The sequence below is a fragment of the Chelon labrosus genome (assembly GCF_963514085.1).
Source record: "Chelon labrosus genome assembly, chromosome: 14".
Lineage (NCBI taxonomy): Eukaryota > Metazoa > Chordata > Actinopteri > Mugiliformes > Mugilidae > Chelon > Chelon labrosus.
Genome location: NC_140347.1, coordinates 28,201,536 through 28,225,042, shown reverse-complemented (window position 1 = coordinate 28,225,042; position 23,507 = coordinate 28,201,536). Strand labels below are relative to the sequence as shown.

Genomic DNA, 23,507 nt, shown 5'->3' with positions numbered 1-23,507 from the left:
GTCGCCTTTTATAAATTCGCTACATTTCTGGGGCAAAACAGGCTACTTAATATTGCTTGGCAGTGAACGGTCACGGTGGAGTTTTCTTGGTGTTTAATCAGAGGGAAGATCATTTTCTATTTATGTCAGACTGACAGGGCAAGTCTGTGTAAACCTAAGGCCAGATATTCTCCATCTGATATTAATGTGTATGGGTTTGTTTTTTTTTTATCTCCACAGGCCAGGGCCAGTGCAAAGAAGTTTCGGAAAGTAACGCTGACGGTCTCACCGAAAGGCATCATCATCTCAGACACAGAGACTACAGACCTCATAGAGAATGTCTCCATATACAGGTACAGTACTGAGACACATAGAACCCAGATTAATTACTATGAAGTTATGTTTCCTAGTAGCCTGGAGGCCAGCCCAAAGCTCCTCCTGCCCACAAAATTGTAGTGGGGCAATTTTGGTCTAGTCTCTGACTGGTTTTAGGACTATCCACGATTCATTCCCATTCATTCATCTTCATTCATGTTCTTCTCTTTATACTGGCATTGTCATTGAGAGTGTGTTAGCATGCTGTAATTTTCTTCTCTACTTAGCTCAATGCACCACCACTATTCCTGTATATAAACTCTGCAGGCTTGACATAAAAAATAAAGTTTAAATTTAAATCAGAGTTATACAGAGATTTTAGACCAACTAAATTTAGATTCATGTTCAATAAAATACTCTTTAGATCAGTTCCGAGCCATTCACGGTGGCTTCATGTCATACATTAAGTATCTGATATATTCTATGTAGGTCATTTCCCTCGTGTTCATTGCTTGGGTTTCTTTTGCAGGATTAAACCAAGCAGTCTCCTGCTCAGAGCTGCTGCGAGTCTCGTGTTTGTTCGATTCACTAGAGAAGCCAATAGTGTGAGGCCAGGACTGGGTCGCTGGAGGGGAGTCTGTTACTGTCTGTCTTTGTCAGTGAAAACTCTCTGTGTCAGCACCGTGCTAGGTTTCATCTCAACAAATCAGTGAAGGGCGTGTGTGTGTGTGTGTGTGTGTGTGGGTGCGTGCGTGTGTGTGGATTGTGATGTTTGGCTGGCCTCCCATCTCTCATTCGTTAATATAGACTGGGCCTCGTGTCATTGAGGATTACAGTCTAAATATCATATGGCTGGGCCGTGATAGACCAAGCTGCGATACAGATAGGGGATGTGTGTGCATGTGGATGGGTGAATGTGTTTTAATGTGTGTGTGTGTGCGTGTATAGGTCTACTTCCCCTTCTGATCCACCTTATCAGCTCTAACAGACCACAGGCCAGGGGAACCAGCCTTGTCTTTGATCTTTTCTCTACTCCTCCTCCTCCTCTCCTCCCCCCTTTCCTTTATACCTGCTAAAAGAAATCTTTTTTTCTTATTTCTCTGCTCATATCATTATCTCAGAACTCAGGGTAACTGTTAAGCTAATCGCCCACTTTGAAACTCACACCTCCGGTCTTTGAGGACACTCCGTAGGAATGACGCAGTTAAGGGCCACATGCAGTGCTTGGGTTGACTGAGGATGGATTAAGCCCCCACCTCCTTGCAGACCCTTTCCCCCTCTCCTTCCCTTTTCCTTGTATCCTATTTCTGTTGCACATAATCCATTTGTTGGCCAAGAAAGCAAGTGGAGGGTAAAAGACATAGGGTAGGGTAGTGTAGCTAGAAGAGAATGGATCAATTCAAGAATGTGTTTATAATGCAGAACAATGGGGAGTTATATACACACACAAGATCTGTGTGTGTGTATATCTGCACATATGTCCGTACATGGATGCACCTGGACATATACAGCGAGTGTGCATGCAATTCTGTGTTTGTTGAGTCGGTTGTGCATTCACGCTTACTGGAGGCTGTGCTGTTTCCCCTGAGGGGAAGCTTAGTGATGGATAGAAAACAGACAGGAAGGCATTGAGCACTGGAGATGGGATGCCTGCACCCGTGACCCTGCTAATGCATCCATCCACATCCACAAACGGAGCAGTATCAGCCCGTTTCAGCGGCATTTACGTTTTCACAGTTTCACAGCAGGGTGTTGTATTCGTCAGCCTTGGCAGTCAGTCAGTTCTTGACAGCTCACTCTACAGTTCATCTCATTTGCAGCGTCTCAATCACTCAGATTAATATCATCATCTTGAGCTTGATATTCCAGCATGAGCAAGTCTGCCTTGTAGTGCTGCTGTTTGTCTAACTGATAACAGGCCTTACGCTAACAACTGTACCACACAAGAAGGGAATAGATGATGTTATTCCACAACCAATGAATTTACTTCCTGGTCATTTAACTTAATGTCACCAGCAATAGACTAACAATTTTAAGTGAATGCATGCAAGAATTACCCAAGGACTAAACCGACTATAGGTTATTCCCATGTGATCTCTAAACATTCATTCATCTTCTGTAACTGCTTGTCCTGTGAAGGGTCGCAGGGGGGCTGGAGCCTATCCCAGATGTCATCAGGCGAGAGGCGGGTTACACCCTGGACAGGTCTCCAGACATTTTGGCTTAATGCTGCACACATTTTCACCGTCTTGCCGAGAGACTGATCCGGCAGCTGATACTAGTAGATGCTAATGCTACAAGGTGGATACAAGTTTATTAAAAAAGGAACACAGTACCGTTCGCGTCTGGCTCGCATATCCAGGCGGGCGCCATCTTGGGGAAACTGAACTCTCTTCGTTCAGTGCTTCTCTATGCTCTCAGTGCTTTCTTCCGGCAACAGACAGTTCAGTTTCCCCAAGATGGCGCCCGCCTGGATATGCGAGCCAGACGCGAACGGTACTGTGTTCCTTTTTTAATAAACTGCCTGTATACTTGCAAAGTTCTCAATGCTTCGGTTTACATGTAGAGACAGTGTATGCTACAGTGTAAGTGTGGTGATATTGTGAGCCTTGTTAGTGGTATAGAAATAGCGATTTCTTTTTGTGTAAGTGTGTAAGTGTTCCCCCGAAGGCTAGCGTTATACGCTAATTAGCGGTTTGCAAGAAAACTGGTCACATTTGACTAACAAAACAAATGCATGAAAACAAATACCAGAGAACGGTCGAACTCGGTACACATGTGTTATTAACACCAGGTTCATTTTGCGCCGGAGTTCTCCTTTAAATACATGCATAAATATAAATACATTTAAAATGTAATAAATGAATAAATAAACAATGGACAGTTTAATTTGAAAGTATAGAGCCCATTAAACAAATGTGAAATTATGTAAAACAGAAATATCTATTTATGCCACAATAACAAAAGTTAATTCATGCCTGCATTTGTTCTTAATACGCTTGTTGATGTTTTTAAATACATTTATTCATTGAGTAATTTATTTATTTCTCTGTAATTATGACTACTGGCACTTTCAGTCCTGCATAGTTTTTTCCAGTCTTTGTGCTAAGCTACGCTAACAGCTCAGTAGACTATGTTATTTACCAAAATGTCAAATTATTATTTTCAACATTATTTCTTTTAAATTGCACAACATGTGTTTCCTGTTGAGTCACGCACAGATTTGATCTACTTTTGCTAAAGAAGACGTGGGAGTTTGATTAATGCAGCCTTTTACCGGATCAGTAGACGAGTGGCTGGTTTGATTTATAATATTGACATTCCTGAGCGGCTTAAAATAATGTAGCAAGCTGGTTTACATCCAGATATTGAATCCTGATACAATCCTCTGTGTTATTTGCCCTTTTTTTTTTTGAAAACATCCATTATTCAAAACAGACAGTCATCCTCCCAAAGAGCAGAGCATGGTGAGGGTGTTCAGCCTCCATCTGGGCTCGCGTTACTGATTCATATTCTCACAAGAGCTCTCAGCGAGCAGCCAGCATATCAATCAGCTAAACATACGGGTCAGGAAAAGGAAAGCTGGAATTAGGACTGACACCCCACCTGGTAATGATGCGCATTGCTCTGACACACCATTAGATTTGTGAGATGTGTTTGTAGCGCATCGTTGGCGGTGCCCGTGAAAATATTTGCCATTTTCTGTTTGTTTCGAGAGATCAGTTTTCCAGCACTTTTGCTGCTTCCTTGCAGCGCACACAAACTGCCTTTGGTTGCACTCTGGTTAAAAGTTGAATAAAAGTAGCTCATTGCTGTAGTAAAAAGCACATTTGTTTTATTGCGTGTACAGTTTGAGGCTTTGAAGTTCCATTGAGCCTTTGTACTGTTAATATTTAAATATTTGCAATGATCCCCCCCCTCTCCTCTGCTTCACAAATACCGGTGCTCTACACAGCGAGGAGATGAAAGGCTTGCGGTCCAGAGAGCCCCTCTGGAGATATGATGTAGACTGACAGCTCAGCTTCTGTTGTTCAAGCTTAGAGGAAACTCTGTGATACTGTCAATTATTTTTCTCCCGTTGTTGTTTCAAGCCGAGGCCCGTCTCCTGAATGTCACCTATTCTGTGTCAGGTTAGTGGCAGTGATTAAAATGTGTTCCAGTCAAAGTTTTATTTTAAGGGAACTTTAGAAGCTGAAGAAACCTGTGTTTTTGCCTTTCATTATCCAATCCAGCAAGGTGCCTTTGTTGGCAATTATAAATGATTTGGATAATTTTAATTACAATTTTCAAGCTTATCTACAGAAGCATGATGAATTCATATTTATGGGGTTCTTTCTTGTTGTGGTGCTTTTGGGAATTTAATAATTATCATGTTGCTCAATATGGACATGCCATATTATGCACAGTTCAGTCATAGATGCATTATACAGGATTTGGGGGCGCTGGCTAGTCAGACGTGCACTGTATGGGCACTGACCTATTTGCCCATTTTGCTCACAGCATAATGCTCTGGAAGCGCTAACAGCATATTGTGAATAATGAACAGATTTATGCTTTGTGAAACCGAACAGTCAGAACTTTATACTCCAGTAAACACCGTATAAAAAAAAGAATTCTGAGAGTTTTAAAAAGAAAATAAAAGTTCAGATAGGTGGCCACTACTGAATAACCTTTATGCAACAGATTCTTTCACAACTGCTTTATTATTTCTAATTACTAGGGCCATGTCAATCATTGTAAATTATGCATGATTTTATTCATTATTAATGTAATCATTAAGAATCATGCAACAAACATGTGGATGCTTAAATAATAGTCCACTAAAGTTAGGGAAATTCAGCTTGTGCAAAATGCTATAGGCCGTTCAAAGCAGCTGTTATCTCAGTGACATCCGAGTCTGTGTTGAGAAGATGCATGACTTTGTTTACATCAAGTTTGTTATTCCGTCTTCTCAAATAGGTCAACCCTTTCAACTTTTTCTCTGCTCATTTTAATTCATTACAAATATAAGTTCAAGTGCCGAGGAAGAGGGGGTAAAACACAGCGCTGAGTGTCCTGGGCATTGCTATGTGGGTCATGCATCTGTGGTGCAAGCCCGCAAACAATCAGAGACAGGGATGTGAGCGCTGGTGATTTCATGCTTGTTATTTGATAAATTACTTCATTTTTGGTGCCCACCCGCTTTGAAGTGGCACAGCTAATGAGTCCGGTTCCTCTTTGGATACAGTTTACTGTTGTAGATTAGACTGTGATCCACAGACTGCTGAATGCAGTTGTAACCAGGCTCAGCTACACTTCACTGTAACTGGCTGGTGCAAACAGACCCTCCACTCTGAGCTGTGTTGCAAATGATGGCCGGGAGGCTGGTTTATCTCTGAATGGTGCTGTGTATTTCCTGAACAGGACAGCATACATACATACTCATCAGTCACAGATTGGCTCGCCACAGGCTGTTCAAACACAGCACACTTGGGTGCGGCTGTCATAAACTGGCAATGTAGGAAGAACTAGTGAATGATAGAAAAATATTAACCTGAACAGGATAGCATGCATACTGTTCAGTGACAAATTGGCTCTTAACAGAACATAGCAGCTCAAACAAGACAGAGAACAGCAGGTTACTTTAGCATGATTGTTTGCTAGGTGGCTTCGAGAGGCGAATATGTTATTTAATAATGTCAGCACTATAAAGTACACCAAACACACTCATAATGCTTCTTATTAACAATTCCATAAATCCCAATACGTATACAGCGATCAGCCACAACATTAAAACCACTGGCAGGAGAAGAATAACTTTGACCTTTTCTGCTGGGAAACTTTTGGACTTGGCATTCATGTGGATGTTACTTAGACGTGTAGCACCCACCTAGACCAGACCAGGCACCCCCACCCCATAGCAATGACACTCCTTGATGGCAGCAGCAGGATGCAGCCTGACACAGACACACACACGAAAACGCTTAAGGAACAAGTCAAAAAAACATGAAGAACAGCACAAGGTGTTGACCTGGCCTCCAAATTCACTAGATCCCAAACTGATCAAGGATGATCCACAGAGGCCCCTCCCCTCAACACATAGGACCCAAAGGTCCATACTAACAACATTCTGTTACCAGACACCACAGGACACCCTCAGAAGGCCCATGTCCATTCTCTGATGAGTCACAACTGTTTTGGAGGCACAAGGGAGACCTACACAATATTAGGTCATAATGTTGTGCCTGATCGGTGTATGTTCAAACAGTGGTCCTACAAACATCAGTTTACAATATTTGTATACTGTGCTGTGCCCTACAAGCCACCTCAGGTGCAGTTCCAATAAACTGGTAACACAGAGGAACAGCCAGAGGAATGTGTTTGCTAGAGTGGGTGCCCTTGAGCCAGCATGCGTTGACAGACCCTCATGTGTTCTGTTTTAGTGAAAAATAACTAAATAATTTGAGAGTTGCTTCTACAATGAGTCCTTGTGCAGCTTAAAATAAAGGCAGTATTTTTAATTATAGAGACAAAGGTCAAGTGCATCATTCACTGTGTGTGTGCTCATCTATTTAAAGCGGTAAACATGACGCACTCTGCTGGTTCAGGTAACAGCCTCAGACAGACACACACGATGACTCCAGATCGATACAGTCTCAAATAGCCTGCACAGAATCTGACAAAGCAAATCCATCCTCCGTGAACCCATACAAGCTGTTGTGCGAGAACAAAACGGTGTGCTGGACTTTGTCCAGATTGGCTTTTGAGATAGCCATTGAAAATCGCAAGGCTTTGGCTGTGACTGGATTCGCACACAATTGGATTTCTTGAAAACCAGATATTAGATGTGGGAGAGATTCAGTGTGACTGCCGGGAACGAGGTCTCAAGCGCAATATGGTCACGGTGGAGATCAATTCATAGCTTGAGACATTCCATTTCCCACTGACAAGAGAAAGAAGATATTTCAACAAAATGTACCTACATCATAGAGCAATTTTTCTGTGGCTGATAAGAAGGTGCAATGTGTTATTTAACCGTCAAAGAGGTTATTTCAGAAATGAGCAGTGTCCTGGAGCTGATTTCCTGCAGTTAAACATGCCTTTCTGTAGTGGTTGATCTCAAAAGTCTGAGGAATAACAAACTGTTTACCCAAATAGAGCACAAAAACATATACTCATCATATGTTTCAGTGTATGTACATATGTATGTTATCATTCTACTTGACTCAGAATCTCAGGGTCAGTCGACCATGTGCATCGCGCTTGGAAAACCTTGGACCCACAAAGCAATATTTTATCATTGTTATTCATAAAACGCAGGCTTTATCCAAAATGTGAAGTACCTGCAGCTTCAAGCGTCTCTTATTGATGTCACTGCTGCTCGTTTAGACTCCTAGCTGTGGGACTAAATCATAATATTCATGACCACCGCTCTCGTGCCATGACTGGTGTGCTTATGCATATGCAAAAGCTTCAAAGGCACAAAGGCAAAGTTACAGCCCAAATTGACATGTAAGCAGCGTAGCTCACCTTAATGTGTGAGGGTTGATTAGTGGTGCGGTACATGTTGTCCTTTGTTTTGTTTGTGGACACTTGATTAAAAATGTGTCCCTACCTGCTGCCAGTATTCATCTATTCTTTATAAATGTGCATATATTAAGTTTATTCATTAATTCATTCATCCATTCATTCATCTTCTATAACCGCTTGTCCTGTGAAGGGCCGCGGGGGGGCTGCTGGAGCCTATCCCAGCTGTCATCAGGCGAGAGGCGGACCCTGGACATGTCACCAGTCCATAAAATAATAATAATGTATTTTTTTATTTATCTCTGTGTGTCTTCCAGAATCTCCTACTGCACAGCAGATAAAACTCAGGATAAGGTCTTTGCTTACGTTTCTCAGAGTCAGTTCAGTGAGACACTTGAGTGCCACGCGTTCCTCTGCCAAAAGAAGAAAATTGTAAGTGTGATTTTTTTTGTTATACATACTCATTTATATCCATGTTTAGACAGATGTGTTAAACAAATGCTATTAGACTTGAGCTGGAGGTTTTTTTTTTTTTTAATGTTTAACAAACTGCAATTGAGAAACCAATGACGGTGCATGGAGTGTGGCTCCACCTTGTGGCAACTTTATTAAGAACATCACAGCTTTGCTGAAAACTATTGAATATATTTTTGAGTAAGAATATATCCATTTATAGACAGATAAAACTTTGGATTCCAGAAAAAAAATACCTTCTGATATTTTATTTCTTATTTATTACACTCTATCTATTTATCTATCTATCTATCTATCTATCTATCTATCTATTTTCTTTCTTGATTCCTCCCTCCAGGCTCAGGCTGTGACATTAACAGTAGCCCAGGCCTTTAAAGTAGCCCTCGATCTTTGGGAGAATGCTCAGGAAGGTAAGCCTCTTGAACAGAGAAGAGATGTATTTAGAACTATTCTGTAAAAGTATCACAGTTTATACACAATTAAATGAAATGATTCTATAAACCATACAATGTGTGACTAATTTAACTGGGTGTTCTGTTGGTTGTCAAGTTCATTTTTACATTATGTCACAATGTTGACACACTGTGCTTAACTTCCTGCTACTTGAATTGCCTCATCATGAATGGCAAAGAGCCAAACATCCTTTAGTTTCCTGTGGGTTTGGATTTAAGGATGTTTTCTCTGTTCACAGATAAAAGCAAGAAGTCCCGGACCTGCTGCTCCTGTGCAGCAGGCCACGGGCAGACAGAGACAACAGACAGTCAGTGTGTTCCAGCAGGTAACTTCATTTTAGTTTTTCCTCCTTATCCATTGTGTGTCTCTGCATATTATAGAGATGTGATTATATTGTTGAAAGGCTGCATCACTGAACATCTGCACTCTAAGACAGTTCATCACAATATAGCTGATTTTTATTTTACAAAGGATAACAATAGAGATAACGTGATTTTTAATTTTAGGAATAGCAGCCCACAGCTAACTTGAGCCAACCTTGTTGCTTCATACACATGTACTAAAGTGACATCAAACTTCTCATCTCGCTGTCAGCAGAAAAGCTGATGAGCACATTTTCTGAATGTTACACTATTCCCATAAACTCAACTTCAAGTTAAATAATATTACCATTATTTAATTACTTTTTTGTAAATGGATTTTGTCCCTGCGCAAGTTGTAACAGTGGCCGTTGGTCTTGGTTTTGTAATTCTGTTAGGATAAAGATGAATAACTTTTAATTTCAACATGCTGAATGACTGTGGTGAAAGAAATCGGCTTGTCACTGATGAGATCTGATTAGTACTGTGAAAAAGACAACAGTTATTTGTTGCAGTCGCTGAAGCGAAACCTTAATTAGATGCAGATTTAGAGTACATACTTTCATTCTCACAGGTGGAAATTCTTCCAGACTCAAGGCCCTAGTGTCATTAAGTAAATGCTGCTATAGTCAGTTGCATAATGGTTTTAAATTACCTTTCTAGTTATGTTGCAGGTTTCCCACCGCAATCAGACTTGTAATATTGTAGATGAACGTTCACCCTTTAACACATTACCTGACACTAGTCACTTCTTACACACACTGAGGACAAATCACCTAATTATCTTCCACGCATTAGTCACTTTTGGATTTTAGGCACTTTCCAATGACCATGACACTTATAGGTTAGGAACTAAGGTCAAACTGCTCCACAGAGGGTCAAAGGGTCTTCAAAATGAGACTTCATTCTGTTGTTAGTTAATGACTGGACTTCCCAGGTTCTTTCAGTTAAAAGAAAAGGTATAGTCAGGTGCCAAAGTCTCAAAGATCGTTGCAGTGACTTGAGTCAGAAAGTTCTAGAGAGATGAATTAAATTCTTCCTGTTGCTACCACCACAGGCTTGAGGTGTGAAGTTACACCTCTGTGCTGGAGAAAAAAAAAGCTGACAAGTCTCTCTTCCTCTCCTTTCTGTTGTGTGTCCGAATGTTGCTCTGTCCTTTTCCTCTCATCTGTCTCCCTCTTTTACTTTATACCTTGTCAGCCTCTCACCCACACCTGCCGTCTCCCACAGATCCAACAGCGCATAAGCCCGTTGGGATGGAGGAGAAGCTCCGGAGGCCCTTCTTCTCCGCTTCACTCAGCTCGCCCTCACCTCGTAGTAACCCCAGTCGAAGGCGACCAATCAAACATGACTCTTGGGTAGGTTGCTCTCTCAGCCTTTAAAATACTCTGAGAGCGTTAAACACTGAGTCATTCGGAATACATGAAACTCATAGTGAAAACACTGCATATATAAAGACACTGATAAAGAACTGATCACTTCCTAGTTCCTAGTTCCTATATCTGCTTAATAAGGGCAGTACTTGAGCCGCAACGCGCCTACAAAAACAGAATGAGTCAAACATTTTCCATGAACACATTCTGCATGGAAATATGTGGTCGTATTCAACACACGTGGGATATCCTGCAGATATTTTAGAGCAGTAAATTAAACTTATTGTACTCTTGGTCTTATATAATGAATTCACCTTGAGTATGATGTAAGCTACAGTACTTTCCTGCATTCACCATCCTGATGTTCAATTACAGATGTTCAACACTAGGTGACACCATATTCATTAGAATATCTTCCCTACAGACAGAGCTCATGCTTTGAAATCCCACTGTATTCATTGTTACTCATTTTCCATAATTTGATTTTCCTTTCATTGGGGAAATGATGCTTTAATTCAGTCAGATTTTATTGACTGGTTCAACTCAATCAATTAATACTTTCTTGTGTTACTGTTGCTGCAGTTGTGTACTACTTGTTGTATTTCACTGAATCATTTCACAACTTACTGATGTATCATTTGAATACAACAGGTCACCACAAACAACTCACCCAGTAGAGGTTGAAGTACAGAAGCAGCAGGGTTAGAATTTGAAGCTCTTTGTTTGTGTATTGATTCATATTGTTGTCTCAACAGGATGTGGAGGATGGACTCGAGGATGCGTTCTCAAGGTAACCTTTTACATACTATTCCTGCGTGTCTGCTGATATAATATTTTTTAATTTGGTGAAGGAGATTTTTGTGAACCTAAAACATTTACCTCAAGGAAACAGAAACTAAGTCTGTTCCGCAATTGTAGATGATGACAGTTACTCTGAGGGGGATGGTCAGCTGTTGAGACTCTAATAAGAAAACTGTCTGACACGTTGACTGACACATATCTTTATTGAAAATCACATATAGAGGAACAGATATACACAGGGCCATGCAATAACAGCATTTTTTTCTTCTCAGAAAGTAAAAGGATTATATTGCATTTCTGGTCATGACCTAAGATAGAGAGAATATTTATGGCAACAACTGTCTCCTGATGTAAATGTAAGCTGTAGAAAAAACAAGTGAAAAAACAAAACAAAAAAAATAACCCAAATCACACATATGACACATCTGAAAGATGGAGTTGTGGACTTCGTTTTAATTTAGCATAACAAATGTCTGTAGTTACTGTAAAGCTCTTATTGCGCCGAAGCTGAATTAAACAAGGCAGTTTTAGAGCAACTGTCCGCTCTAATTAAAGTAGATTTCATATACTTGATCTAGTACCTTACCCAATCCTAGTGTTATGTGATGAAAGAGCCCTCTTCTGAATCCTAAACCAAAAGTGATTTGTATTTTTATGTCTTGGCATCTTGGCATCTTCTTCTCCGTATCCGGAGGCATTTTGTTTTCAAGCTGTCCGTTCTGCCAACCCAGATGTGAATGCGATATGTTGGGAACACCTTGAGTCAAAGTGAATGTTTGTGCAAAATGTGAAGCCCTTACCTCAAGTATGAAGAGATTATAATTTAGTGGTCAGTGGTTAAAGGTCACTGTTCTCTTTGGACAGAAACTGAAATTTAACTAGCGTAGACTTACTACTGTGGTAACTGAAGCATTGGTTGACTTGAATGAAAAGGGATAATGGTTGAAATGATATGACTGAAATCTCTGGTAAATAGTTGTTTATAGTTAAGGTAAGGCTGATTTAATGTTTTATTCTGTTAGAAAAAACAAAATATACTAAAATCCTGTAATCCTGAAAGTTATCTCATGATCTTCTCTGTAATTCATTTCTCTGGCTTTTTTTAAAAATTAACTAGTATTGCAGTTTAAAAATATGCGCTGTATATTTAAGTCGACGTTTCAAGTTGTATTTATTTTAATTAGCGCCATAACATTTTACTGCAACAAACTACAACCTAGGACTGGAAAATAAAACTGACACTTAATCCCGAAAAACTGCAGTTCCTCAAATGTCCACTTGGCTCCAGCAATAAGCTTGTTCACAGCCTGGTACAAAAGACTGCTAATTTCCACATTCATGGCAACTGTATTGGGGGAGAATCTTTATATAACTCACCCATTTACAGTGTCAATGCCATCTGCCTCAGCTTCACTCACCTGTTTACCCATTTGTTGTTTAGCCTGGACTTAGGTGGAGTGATCCTCTGCCAAGCTAGTCACACAGCGTGCAACAAAGCGCTGTCAGACGGTCGAAGACATCACGCTGAGCTTTGAACTGCTCTTTAAGAAACATCAGGGGGAAGTGTCGGAGGCTTCATTCGGTTTTATATCCAGCACAAAAACAACACAAAGCTGTGGTAGTTGGTTATGAAGGAACCCAGCTACGAACCATTTGTATGTTGACATAATTGTAATGATGAGCATGAAAGCACATGAAAGCATTGTTATGATCTGCTTAGAGAGCTTTATATGCACCATTTAACACACCATGCGGATGAGCTTGTGCTAAACACCAAACACGACATTGCAATCCTGTGTACAGGGAGTTCCCTGAACGCTAGCGAGGTCACTGTGCCACAGTTGAACCATTTCACACAACAGAAATGACTGTCGCTCCTTTAATCGCATCATGTACGCCACCTCTACTCGCACAGCTGTCTATGATAGTGTTGCAGTGTGTTAAATGCACGTCATGGGTGTGAGACACCTGCAGAGTATGCTAGTCTCACCTAGACGTGATCACTGACCTGACCATTTTAGTACATGTGATGGAAATAACCTCTTTTTCTACACTGTTACTCTAAGTAAATGCATGTAGTTACACATTCAGGCTAGTGAATATAATTTGTATAGTTGCCTACACTGGGCAAGACAATCCAGTGAGTGTCCACACGGCTTTCCACCTCCTATAACCAGCTGATGGGACTGTGCATGTAGAGTGTTGTAACACCCCACTATAAAGATAAAAGAGCTACAGAGAGATGGTGCCTCACACAGAAGAGAAAGTAGCTCATTAAGCTGTGTTGCCTGTGGCTAATAGATCTGTTTGTTGTGTTGGCCCCGAAAAGCTCTGGCTAAAGCAAATGGGTAAATGGGAGGCAGAGACTATACAGTCCATGTGAAAATAAAAAAACAACTCTGGCAGTTCTCAGAAGGGACGAGTAAGTATTGACCCCAAATGTAGACATTTGTCGAATGAGGAAGGAGCTTGACAAAAACTAAATCTGACATCCTGGGGGAAACACTAAAGGTTTTTGTAGAGTTGGCAAACGTCCTCTGCAGGGGTCACCAAGGATGTTATGTGAGGTAGTGGCTGTTGTAAGCAGTGGACAAGATCTGTCCTGGAATAAGACATCAATTTCCGTCACACCTGTTTTAATGTTACATGTGACTTTGAGAATGTCTTTAGTTCGACCGAGGAGTGGCGTGATCTTTAGAAATGTATCTTCTTAAAGGTATATACGGGTGGGGTTCTATGAGGCACTCATATAGATGGTGGTTGGCACGTCCCACATTTGGAGAAGCAGAGAAGAGTTCTGACAAGAAATGGAAGTAATGAATGGGATCAGCAGCAACACATATTTTAGCTTCCTAACTCACTGCTTAAAAAGGCGTATGCTATTTTTAGAATATCACAGTTTTACCTTGCCTTTTCCAGCAGGGACCTGAATCCCATATATATATTGACCTATGTTCCCTTCAAAGCCACCAGACTCTATTGACAAAACCAACTATTTTACTTCCCAGGACACAGGAGTTGTTTTGTCATTGAGAGGCTTTGGTGTGTTAACACATTAGTTTGGATGCAAATATAAAGTTAACACTAAACAATCAAAGTGACATAGAGGTGAAAGTAGTGATACTATTCTCGCTTTGCAAACTGCTGCAGTGTTGCATCTGGTCTTTACACGTTTAGAGAGTTAGTGCATTTAAAGATAGCACTGGGTCAGTTAATTGGCACAGCACAGCCTCTAGAGGTCACTAGTAGTGCATGGGTAACTTCAGTGGGATAATTTTAATTAACAGCATCCACACAGGTCAAGATTTAAGCCTCTGGGGGGAAAAGGAAATCTATTTTTAGAATATTATAAAAGTAATTCTAGGAGAGCCTCAGTGCTTACAGTCCGGACACACTGTGCTCACAACTGCTGACATCAGCTTCAGTTCAAATGAGTTTAATTAAGTGATTTAGTGTGTTTTCAAGATGCCTTAAATGAGCTGTGACCTTATGTAACAGCTGGTTTGCTGCCGAGGTTCTTAAATAATTTAGCATCCTCTAAATGTGATGAGTTCATTTCCTTTTAATTGAAGCTTCCCTGAGTGTTACTTTACCTTATACATGATGGAGCATGGCCAGCGCCGGCCACTGTGTACGTAGACAGACGGTCTCAGTGGCCTTTTATGAGCAGCATTTCTCGCCACGGTTGGAAGACATTCTCAGTGTTTTAAATTATCCTAACCTTTACCTCTGAGTCACATTGTCATGATTTAATGTGTCTTCTATCTGGCATGCAGCAACATGGAACTAGAGGATCCAGACAGTGGTAAGCGATGTAATGATTGTGCTGTTGTATGACTTTGTCTTGGTAATGCAAGTTGCTTTAGGAGATTGACAAACATTCATCTATAGTACCATTCTGTTTTTACACCATCCACGCTACCCTGCAAGAAACACATCATCTGAATATAGTGGCTCTCAAACGTTTTGAATAGCGGATCATTTGTGAAGAGCTTACATGCCTTAAGGCTCTCTCCATAATTGAAAGCCCTGGGATTTGGATTATTTGTGACTGAATCTGCATCTGTAACTCATTTATAACTAAACCATTCACACTGCGTACTGTACATTTACCCTCACACACGTTGAGTGTCATTTCAGTCATTCACATAAACGTCTTCTGTGTGCTTCTATTTTTATCCTTCATACATCTCCTCTCGTTTTTTTGTTTTTTTTTTACTTTTCACATCCTTCTAAATAAATACTGAATGTCTCTGATCTCCTTAGCAATGTTCTCTCTTTTCTTTTTCCTGTCTCTGTCAGACTGGCCGAGTCCCGCTCCGAACCCGTCTCTGACAATGCAGCTCTGAGTCCTCTGGAAGTCTCCAGTGAAAATGTGTTGCCTGTCTGCAACAACGAGTTCAAATACCACACTGGCAATAACCGCCCGGCGTACAGCACCACCCCAAATTATAAAGAACGCATATTTCATCCCCCACAACCAGCGCAACACAGCCCACTTCACTCGATCAGACAGAAAAACATCTCACAGTCCCTGGTGCACAAACTGGATCAGAGAGGCTGTGTTTGATATTCTGTGACCGCTGCAGAGATGCCTGACTGAATACTCTAATGTTATAGTAAAATGCTATTTCTGTGAATGCCTGCCAGTCAACAGGCACTCCACACAGCCATCTCCAGCGATATTCAAATTTCGCAAACTGACAAATGAAATATGGAGCACACAGTCTTTAAAAAAACACTGTAGAGCAAAGAAGAATTACATAATTAGAGACGATCAGAGGATGAATACCACGTTTGGAGTGATTCTCTTTATAATTTAAGAAGCATTTTCCCACATGGATTCCATTTGTAAATGATGATGAAGAGATCCCTAAGCGGTACTTTGTATCACAGTCTAGAGATATCATCTCTTTTTGAAAACGTGTAAGCTCTCTGATCATAGGGTTTGTTTGGTGAGTAACAGCTGCCAGTCCCAGTAGTCAACAAAAGAAGTTACCATCTGACTCTGGTATGAATATATTATGTCATGATTGAGTTATACATGCATCGCCTGTGTTTGTCATGCCAATTGAACCCTTTCTTTGGACCCTTTCTTTGTCATCTTTCTATTGACATCATAAACACATGGTAGAAGAACCACACCTAACCCTAGAGGATAAGTGAATGTCTCTCAAATATGTATACTTGTAACATTTCAAGCTTCCAACTAAGCTCAGTTTTTTGACCCACAATTTCCAAGGTTTGGATTTTTTAAGTCAATCACATGTTCTTGATCAGACGGAGTTGTTCATTTTTCATGGAGATAGTCTAGTTTGTTATGTAACAGGCAGTTGTGTGGAGCAGGTGGGAGCGCTGCATCAAGCTCATAAATACTAAAGATAATTCACATGAGGACAGGATTTAATTATATTAGCCACCAAAATTCAATATAGATAATTTCATAAGAAAACTAAACCATAAATGTAAGTGGCTCTTTCAGATGAGAAAACACACGTGGCTGTGGCTGAAAATTTTGAGAGCACGCAGCACTTTAAGCTTCGGTTCAAAATCAAAGAAAAACCTTCATATATTTAGCTTTTACTCAAAATGTGCTTATGTATTATAAGTGCTTTGCAACAGCAAAATTAAAAAAAAAAAATCAATACATTAAAATGACGGAAAGATATAAGCATTACATAAAAGTAAGAATAAAAACAAAGCATACAATAAGTCTCCTCTTGTTAGACTAATGCAGCTGCAGCCTCTGCCTCTCTCCAGTGCACTAATAATTGGCTATCCATCCAACCAATACGCTGTAAAAACTATTGTTGTCTAAAACATCCTCTGCACTAAAAGATGTAGTTTTTTACAGTTGGAAATACTGTTCTAAGTTTGTAATACTGGGAAGCCCCAAATTTTTGTAGTTTTTCTAAGAACTGATGAAATCCCTGGTTTAGCGGAAGACCCAGAGACACAGAGAACATAAAACGACACTTGTTCACACTTCCCCCAATTCAGAAAAATAGAAGTAAGGTTGAAACTTGGCAAATAGTTCTTTAAAGAGAACTTACTTACACTTGTAAGATACTTAAAAGTAGTAGGAGTAACTAAGGCTACTGTTCAGGGTTTCAGACCCAAGTATCAAAAGTCTAAGCGACTGTGTTTCCTATAAAGTGACTTGATTGCATCTTTTATTAGTCTGTACCTGCCTGATAAGTTCTTTCATATTTTTTTTCCTATACTCCCTGTTTGCAACACGATTCAAGATTCAAAGTGTTTATTGTCATGTGCACAGTGTAGAAATATGTTTCCCTGTACAATGAAATTCTTCTTTTGCCTCCCACCCAAATGCCTGTAAAATCGCCCCTTTACGATAAACCAACGGTAATCTAGTATTAATTTTATTTTTTATCTTAATGCAAACACAACCATACTGATGTGGCAGTAATCAAATTTAGCAGTCCGCCAAAGACTGTTCGGCTTCCTTGCTTTGTGTAAACCATTTGAATTTGATGTCAGTTTTCAAGAAGTTGTTCTCATTATGTAAAGGAAACATAATTTCTAATTAAAGCAGCAGACTTCCCCTTGTAAGTGGGCTGCCAAGTCCAGCACTCCTTATTCGGGGTGCTCGGAAAGACTGTTTTACATAATCCTCTTCTTCTCCATTCAGCTGTTACTGTACATAAAGATGATGTCACTGTTTAAGAATAGCGACACTGGGCCATAGTCTTAGAGTAAAGAAACTTATTTCCATATGCTGTATTTTTTCAATGTCAAAGCTGTATGTACTTACTGTATGTATGCATATTGTATTATTCTAAACGATGTAGGATGACTAGAATCAGGGCTTCACACAGGTGTTTTTTTAAAGATATTTATCACTCTTGTTGAGATGTGTACATGCCTGTATGTTTTGCATTAGCTTAGAGGATTTGTACAGATTTAAATGTATGTGAATTTTACTACTGCGGGAATTGCTTTATTTTTTCAGAATAGCCATTAGTAACCCACACTTAGCTCATGATTAATAAGTCAGTAATCACTTGTTGCATTCATCTGGACTGATCCCATTTTCCTCTTGTTAACTGATATTCCCTTTCTCTCTTAATCATTCCTCATGAGTAGAACTGATTGATCCCAAATCTTATTACAGACAAATTGTTTCTCTGCTCAAGACTGTGCAGTTTATTTTTACCCAGCTCTCGGCTGACGTTTATTGTCAAGAGGGTATTATGCTGTGCCCCAGTCTGGCTGAAGTGGTCTCCGCATTCATGGCATCATGACTGAGAATAATTGTGACGGTGGGAGGCGGGAGGGAGCGGGGGCTCTGTGTTGTTGTCATGACACCCGCTGCAGAATAATTGGAAGGCTTATCAGGTTGCGCCGTGAAGCTTAATTGCATTGTTTCTGACTGGCTTAAATACCAAATCCACTGCATTAAAATAAAAAAAATGATTAAAAACCAACATAGTTTGGATGTCAGCTGATCTGTGGATTTCAGTATTGATTGCGAAGTTCAAGGTCAACAATGTCAAAATGCAATGCAATTTTGCATCTCCCATCATTTTTGCAACACCTTTGCTCACCTTTGTTTGTTTTTTTTTTTATTTAGCTCTATCATTGATTGGCTGATTGATTCCTGTATAGATGCTTCAGTTTATGCTGATTAAGTGCTATCAGGTCATATTTGGAGATGGGCTGTCGTCCACTAGCTCTCAGATCTGAATTGGTTTTCAATAGTTTCGAAGCACATTTCCGTACATGCATCAACTCCGGCTTGGTTTCTGCACCGCTTCAACACGCGGCGAATTATAATTAAGAATAGATGCAGTGGTTTAATCAGTCTATGACCTTTTATAATTGATTTTTGAAATGAAAAAAATTAAAAATAACTGTAACATAATCAGATTTCGCAGCCAAGCCCTTCTGGATCTTTTTTTCATTATTTACAATTAAGCAAATCTTGTATGAGTTATATTATAGCACAGATCAATCCAACAGGCTCCTAGCAGTTCTGTTTCATGTAGCCAGTACACCGTATACAGCACATCAGTTAGGGCAGATTCTTAGCCAATCTTGAAAGGATGCCGTGTGTCTTCATCTGTCTGTGGGTGCACCGAATACAAATCAGGCTGCGAGGTTCTTGAGTCCAAGAAACATTTGTGGATTGTAAAAATGAAAAAGATTTTCCACCGGGAAAAGCAGAGAATTTTCAGATAAGCTATTATTTCCCAAAATAAGGTTTACAGTATCGGTTTACTTTAACAAGGTGCTTATTTTCTATCTATGCAATTAGTGGGTTTCCAGCAGTGTTGTGATAATATGACAATAGCAGTTTGTGTGTAAACCACAAGCAGTTGTCCTGATCTGTGTACAGATTTGTACAGAATTTGGAAGCTGTTATGGTTTGTTACATATTTATGCATAATAAAGGACTTTGTACAAATATTTCCTTGCACTGAACTGTTTTTTTTTTTTTTTACCTAAGATCTATCTTACACAGCATAATTGCAAACAGTTTGGCCTTCAAGAATACTTGAGAAATAAGATTTGTCTCTATGGTACAAAAGTGCTCTTTAGTAATGTGCAGTTGGAATGAATTAGAACAAATGGTCATCAAAAACGGTCAAATAAGTGTTTGAACATTTCAATGCCGACATGAAATTTAATCCATACTGTTTTTCCTCTCAAACATTTTCCAGCTCGCTGCGGTCGATCGAGAGCAAGGGCATGTTCTTGTTTGGCTCTCTGACTGACAGTTTCATCGATATGTCTGTTTATACAGCACACTGCTCATGCCTGATTGAAACATTTTACTTTTGGTAAGCAGTAAAAAGGTCTGTATGAGGTCTGACTGATGTGAAAATTTATATATTTATATTTATACACTGTGTGTTTAAGTGCAGGATGGTGCAGTGGTTCCCTCTGTCTCCTCAGAGCAAGAAGGTTTAAGTCCTGTCTCCTCTCTCCTGCTTCTTCTTACAAAGACATGCATGTTAGGGTTAATTTGTGGCCGTAGGAGTGTATGTAAGTGTGAATTGTCTCTTTGTGTTACCCTCTCGCCCATTGTCAGCCAGACTCCGGCCCTCCCGTGAACCTCTAAGGATAAGGTGTTCTAGATAATAGATGGATATTTAAGTGATCTTCCACAGTTTTACTTATCCCAGCCCTGTGTGTAATCCTTCTTGTGGTTTAGACTACACCTCAATGAATATCAGGTCCAGTTTGATATTTTTGTGGCATTTAGGAAGCGCCGTCCCGCTCCTGAGTTAAAATTAAAATTGATTTCATTATATGTGGCAGGCCAAGAATAGTTGTAAATGTCACAGAGAACAACAACTAAAGAGCAAACTTAAATAAAAAGAAATTAAATATATTGACTGACCTATTGCCAGAGACTTTGTTCACACTCTAACTGGTAGTTGTGATTCTTTTCGAAGACAGCCATTAAGAGTCAAATGTGGCTGGTCTCCTTGATCTTCCTCTGGCTGTGAACTCCAGATCGATAACTCCGACACCTTCCCGCTCTGACCGGCTTTTGCCTTAAAATCACAGACAGTCTCAGTTCTTTTGCATTTAATAGATGTAGTTAGAGAAAATCTAACCTCTGAACCTCCGGGTTTTGCTCTTATTCCCGAGCTGAGCAAGTCAAGTCAGACATATTTTAAAAACAGAGTGTTCACTGTAAGAAAAAGCTGAAAAAATGGAAAACAAGAATGACTGTAGTTATGGGAATACGCTTTCAAGGCTTGACTGTTTATCTGACTGGTACACCTGGAACAATTCACAACAAGCATCAAGGGTCCAGATAAGAGCAATTTTTCACTTCTTATACAGTATGCGCCAAAGTTAATCAGCTTTGTGTGCCCTTGTTTCTTGTAAGCTATCTGTGAGGGTTTGTTCAGTCTGGTGACTGTTTATAGAGGTATGCAAATATCATTTTAATTTCTGCAGAGGCACTGAGGCTCTACAATCTCATCATTAGACTGTGTGCAGAAGAGGGACGGGAAGAAGTAGGCACAAGAGGATTTGGAAAGTACCAGTAAGTTCATTTGTGCTTTCACTCTCAAGGTTAAGACATCAGATGCAAACGTCCAAACAACCAGTTATATGACATATTATATAATTCTCTCTGTCTGTGTAGCAGAGGAGGAGGATGAGTTCAAAGTCTGAATAACATGAAAACTCCATATGGGTTCTGTGCGGGAACAAAGATTCTGAAGAGGGCGTGGCCTTTCCTCAGGAACAAGCCTGTATGTGAAACCGCACAGGAGCCTAAAGCCAGCGTTATTTCATAGCGCCGCCGACAACTAAAGCACTGCTCGTTGGCCGTGTCCGTGTGCTGTGGTATTTGTGAGGTGGCAACGGTGCAGTCTTGTGCTTTGTTTGGAGTGCATGGAGGTGCTGAGTCACTGACAAGTCACTGTCACTGTCTCTGCTCCAGCCGATCTCTATGCTGATTCATAACAGAGCTGAAGTCAAACCGACTGAAGCCTGCTGCTGCAGTAATGAAATAATTACAATAATTGTGAGGATGACTACACGTTTTTTTTTTTTTTTTCTGTAATGGCAGCAGTATGTGGATACTCCGCTGTTTCTGCAAAATTGCTCCGTCATTGTTTGGCTTCCTGAGCAATGACCCAAACCACCTCTGGACCTAGACGATACATTTAGGTCAGATAAGATGGGGAGAAAAAAAAAAAAAAGAGGATAGCATTTCCTCCTACCTTCCCTTCATTTACTTTTAATTCACTAGATGCCAAATTTAGAATCACTGTTTAGCTTTGGGGGAATATGTTCATTAATGTGAGATTTGTCCTCGGCGTCCTGGGCTCTGCTAATGAACAGCTTCATTTAGTATTCATAAGTGTGTAATTGATTGCTAATTGGATATTTAACACAATTATGAAATGGCTAATTAGTGATTGATAAGGTGTGCCACACTGCCCTAATGGCTTAATATGCTGTTGGTGATGGTTGCACCGGAGAATGGATGTATTGAGCCCAGTGTGGGGAGGTCAGACACTTTGTCAGCTGAGGATGCTGGCGGTAACATGTTTGCCGCTGTAGTCACACGCATGAATGTGCAGGTTATTTAGCAAACCATATGATGTCTATTTTGTAGTGTAAATGTGTCAGGTCTGGAACAAAAGTTTGCATTTACAAAAACAGACCTACAACATAGAGGAATCACTAAAAATAATAAGATATAAATTTGTATTTGATATCTATTTCAGCTACAACAGTGAGGCAGATATATAAACTGTACATTCAGGACACAAGAGAGTGCCAATATTGGGAAGAAGGGGTTCTACCATAATAAAAGCAGACTCCGGCGCAAGCCCGACAGTAATAGATATTTATTTATAGACGCGCTATAAACTTGGATCTCTGAATCACATCTAAGATCTAACCACAGCTCATCTTTAGCCACAACAGCCCATAAATCACCTGAGCAGCTAATGGACGTTTTCTGCGGCACTGCCCCGAGACTGAGTTAAGAGAGAAGACAATCTCACCTATTAATTCCTGAGACACTGTAATCGTTTTCTATTTTAAGATGAGCCGTATTCTTAGATACTTCTGTGTAATTACATTTCGGATTAGGAGCAGTCTGGTTTTAAGGCCAGATGAAATGGCTTATTGAATTTGTTCTGCGAAGTGGTGCAGAAGACAGTCCGGCCTCGTAACTTCTGCCTCATTATGGGTAAATGGAACAGCTGTTGGTGAGTTAACCAACTGTTAGGAGCTACGATTTGATAGTGGCCATCTTAAGGTGGTTTACCATGCAGAGCAGCAAACATGGGTACAGTTTCGGAGCAGCGGGGATTGGATTGTTTCTGGCGCTGTGAGGGATATCAGTCGTGGATTTCTGTTGAGCCTCCTGCTTGTAAAGATGGCCATTTGTCAAGCTGACTCAACAGCCAGCTCTTGGAGAGCTTTAACAAGACATGTGTTTATCTCCTCTAAATCCTTGTGTGCTGTGCCTCGCATGATTTTCCATTCGTATCAAGTCACATTTGTATGTAAAAGTGGTATCTCTAGCACGCCATATACATATACTGCTGTCAATGTGTCTCAGCTATGGACAAAGAGGAGATCAAACCGGTTATGTTCTCTAAGTACTTGTATAGTATATATGGTGAAGAAAAAATTAAACTCTAAATTGATGTAAAATAACATTACAAATCTAATTCCTTACACCGATCAGTCACAAGATTAAAACCACAGGTGAAGTGAATAACATTGACCATCTGGTGACGAT

At 40.2% G+C, this 23,507-nt stretch overlaps 1 protein-coding gene across 1 annotated transcript in view; it reads left to right on the top strand.

The window, feature by feature from the left end:
* Positions 1–15,609, top strand: part of LOC311499667 (low density lipoprotein receptor adapter protein 1) — a gene marked incomplete at both ends in the record, with an annotated part of 37,512 nt that extends 21,903 nt beyond the window's left edge. The window contains 8 exons of the mRNA XM_084560743.1: positions 220–332; positions 8,118–8,232; positions 8,612–8,684; positions 8,966–9,052; positions 10,317–10,444; positions 11,215–11,249; positions 15,037–15,065; positions 15,563–15,609. Coding sequence (XP_084416869.1) covers positions 220–332; positions 8,118–8,232; positions 8,612–8,684; positions 8,966–9,052; positions 10,317–10,444; positions 11,215–11,249; positions 15,037–15,065; positions 15,563–15,609 — 627 coding nt within the window. The remainder of the gene's footprint in view (positions 1–219; positions 333–8,117; positions 8,233–8,611; positions 8,685–8,965; positions 9,053–10,316; positions 10,445–11,214; positions 11,250–15,036; positions 15,066–15,562) is intronic.
* Positions 15,610–23,507: the final 7,898 nt, after the last annotated feature.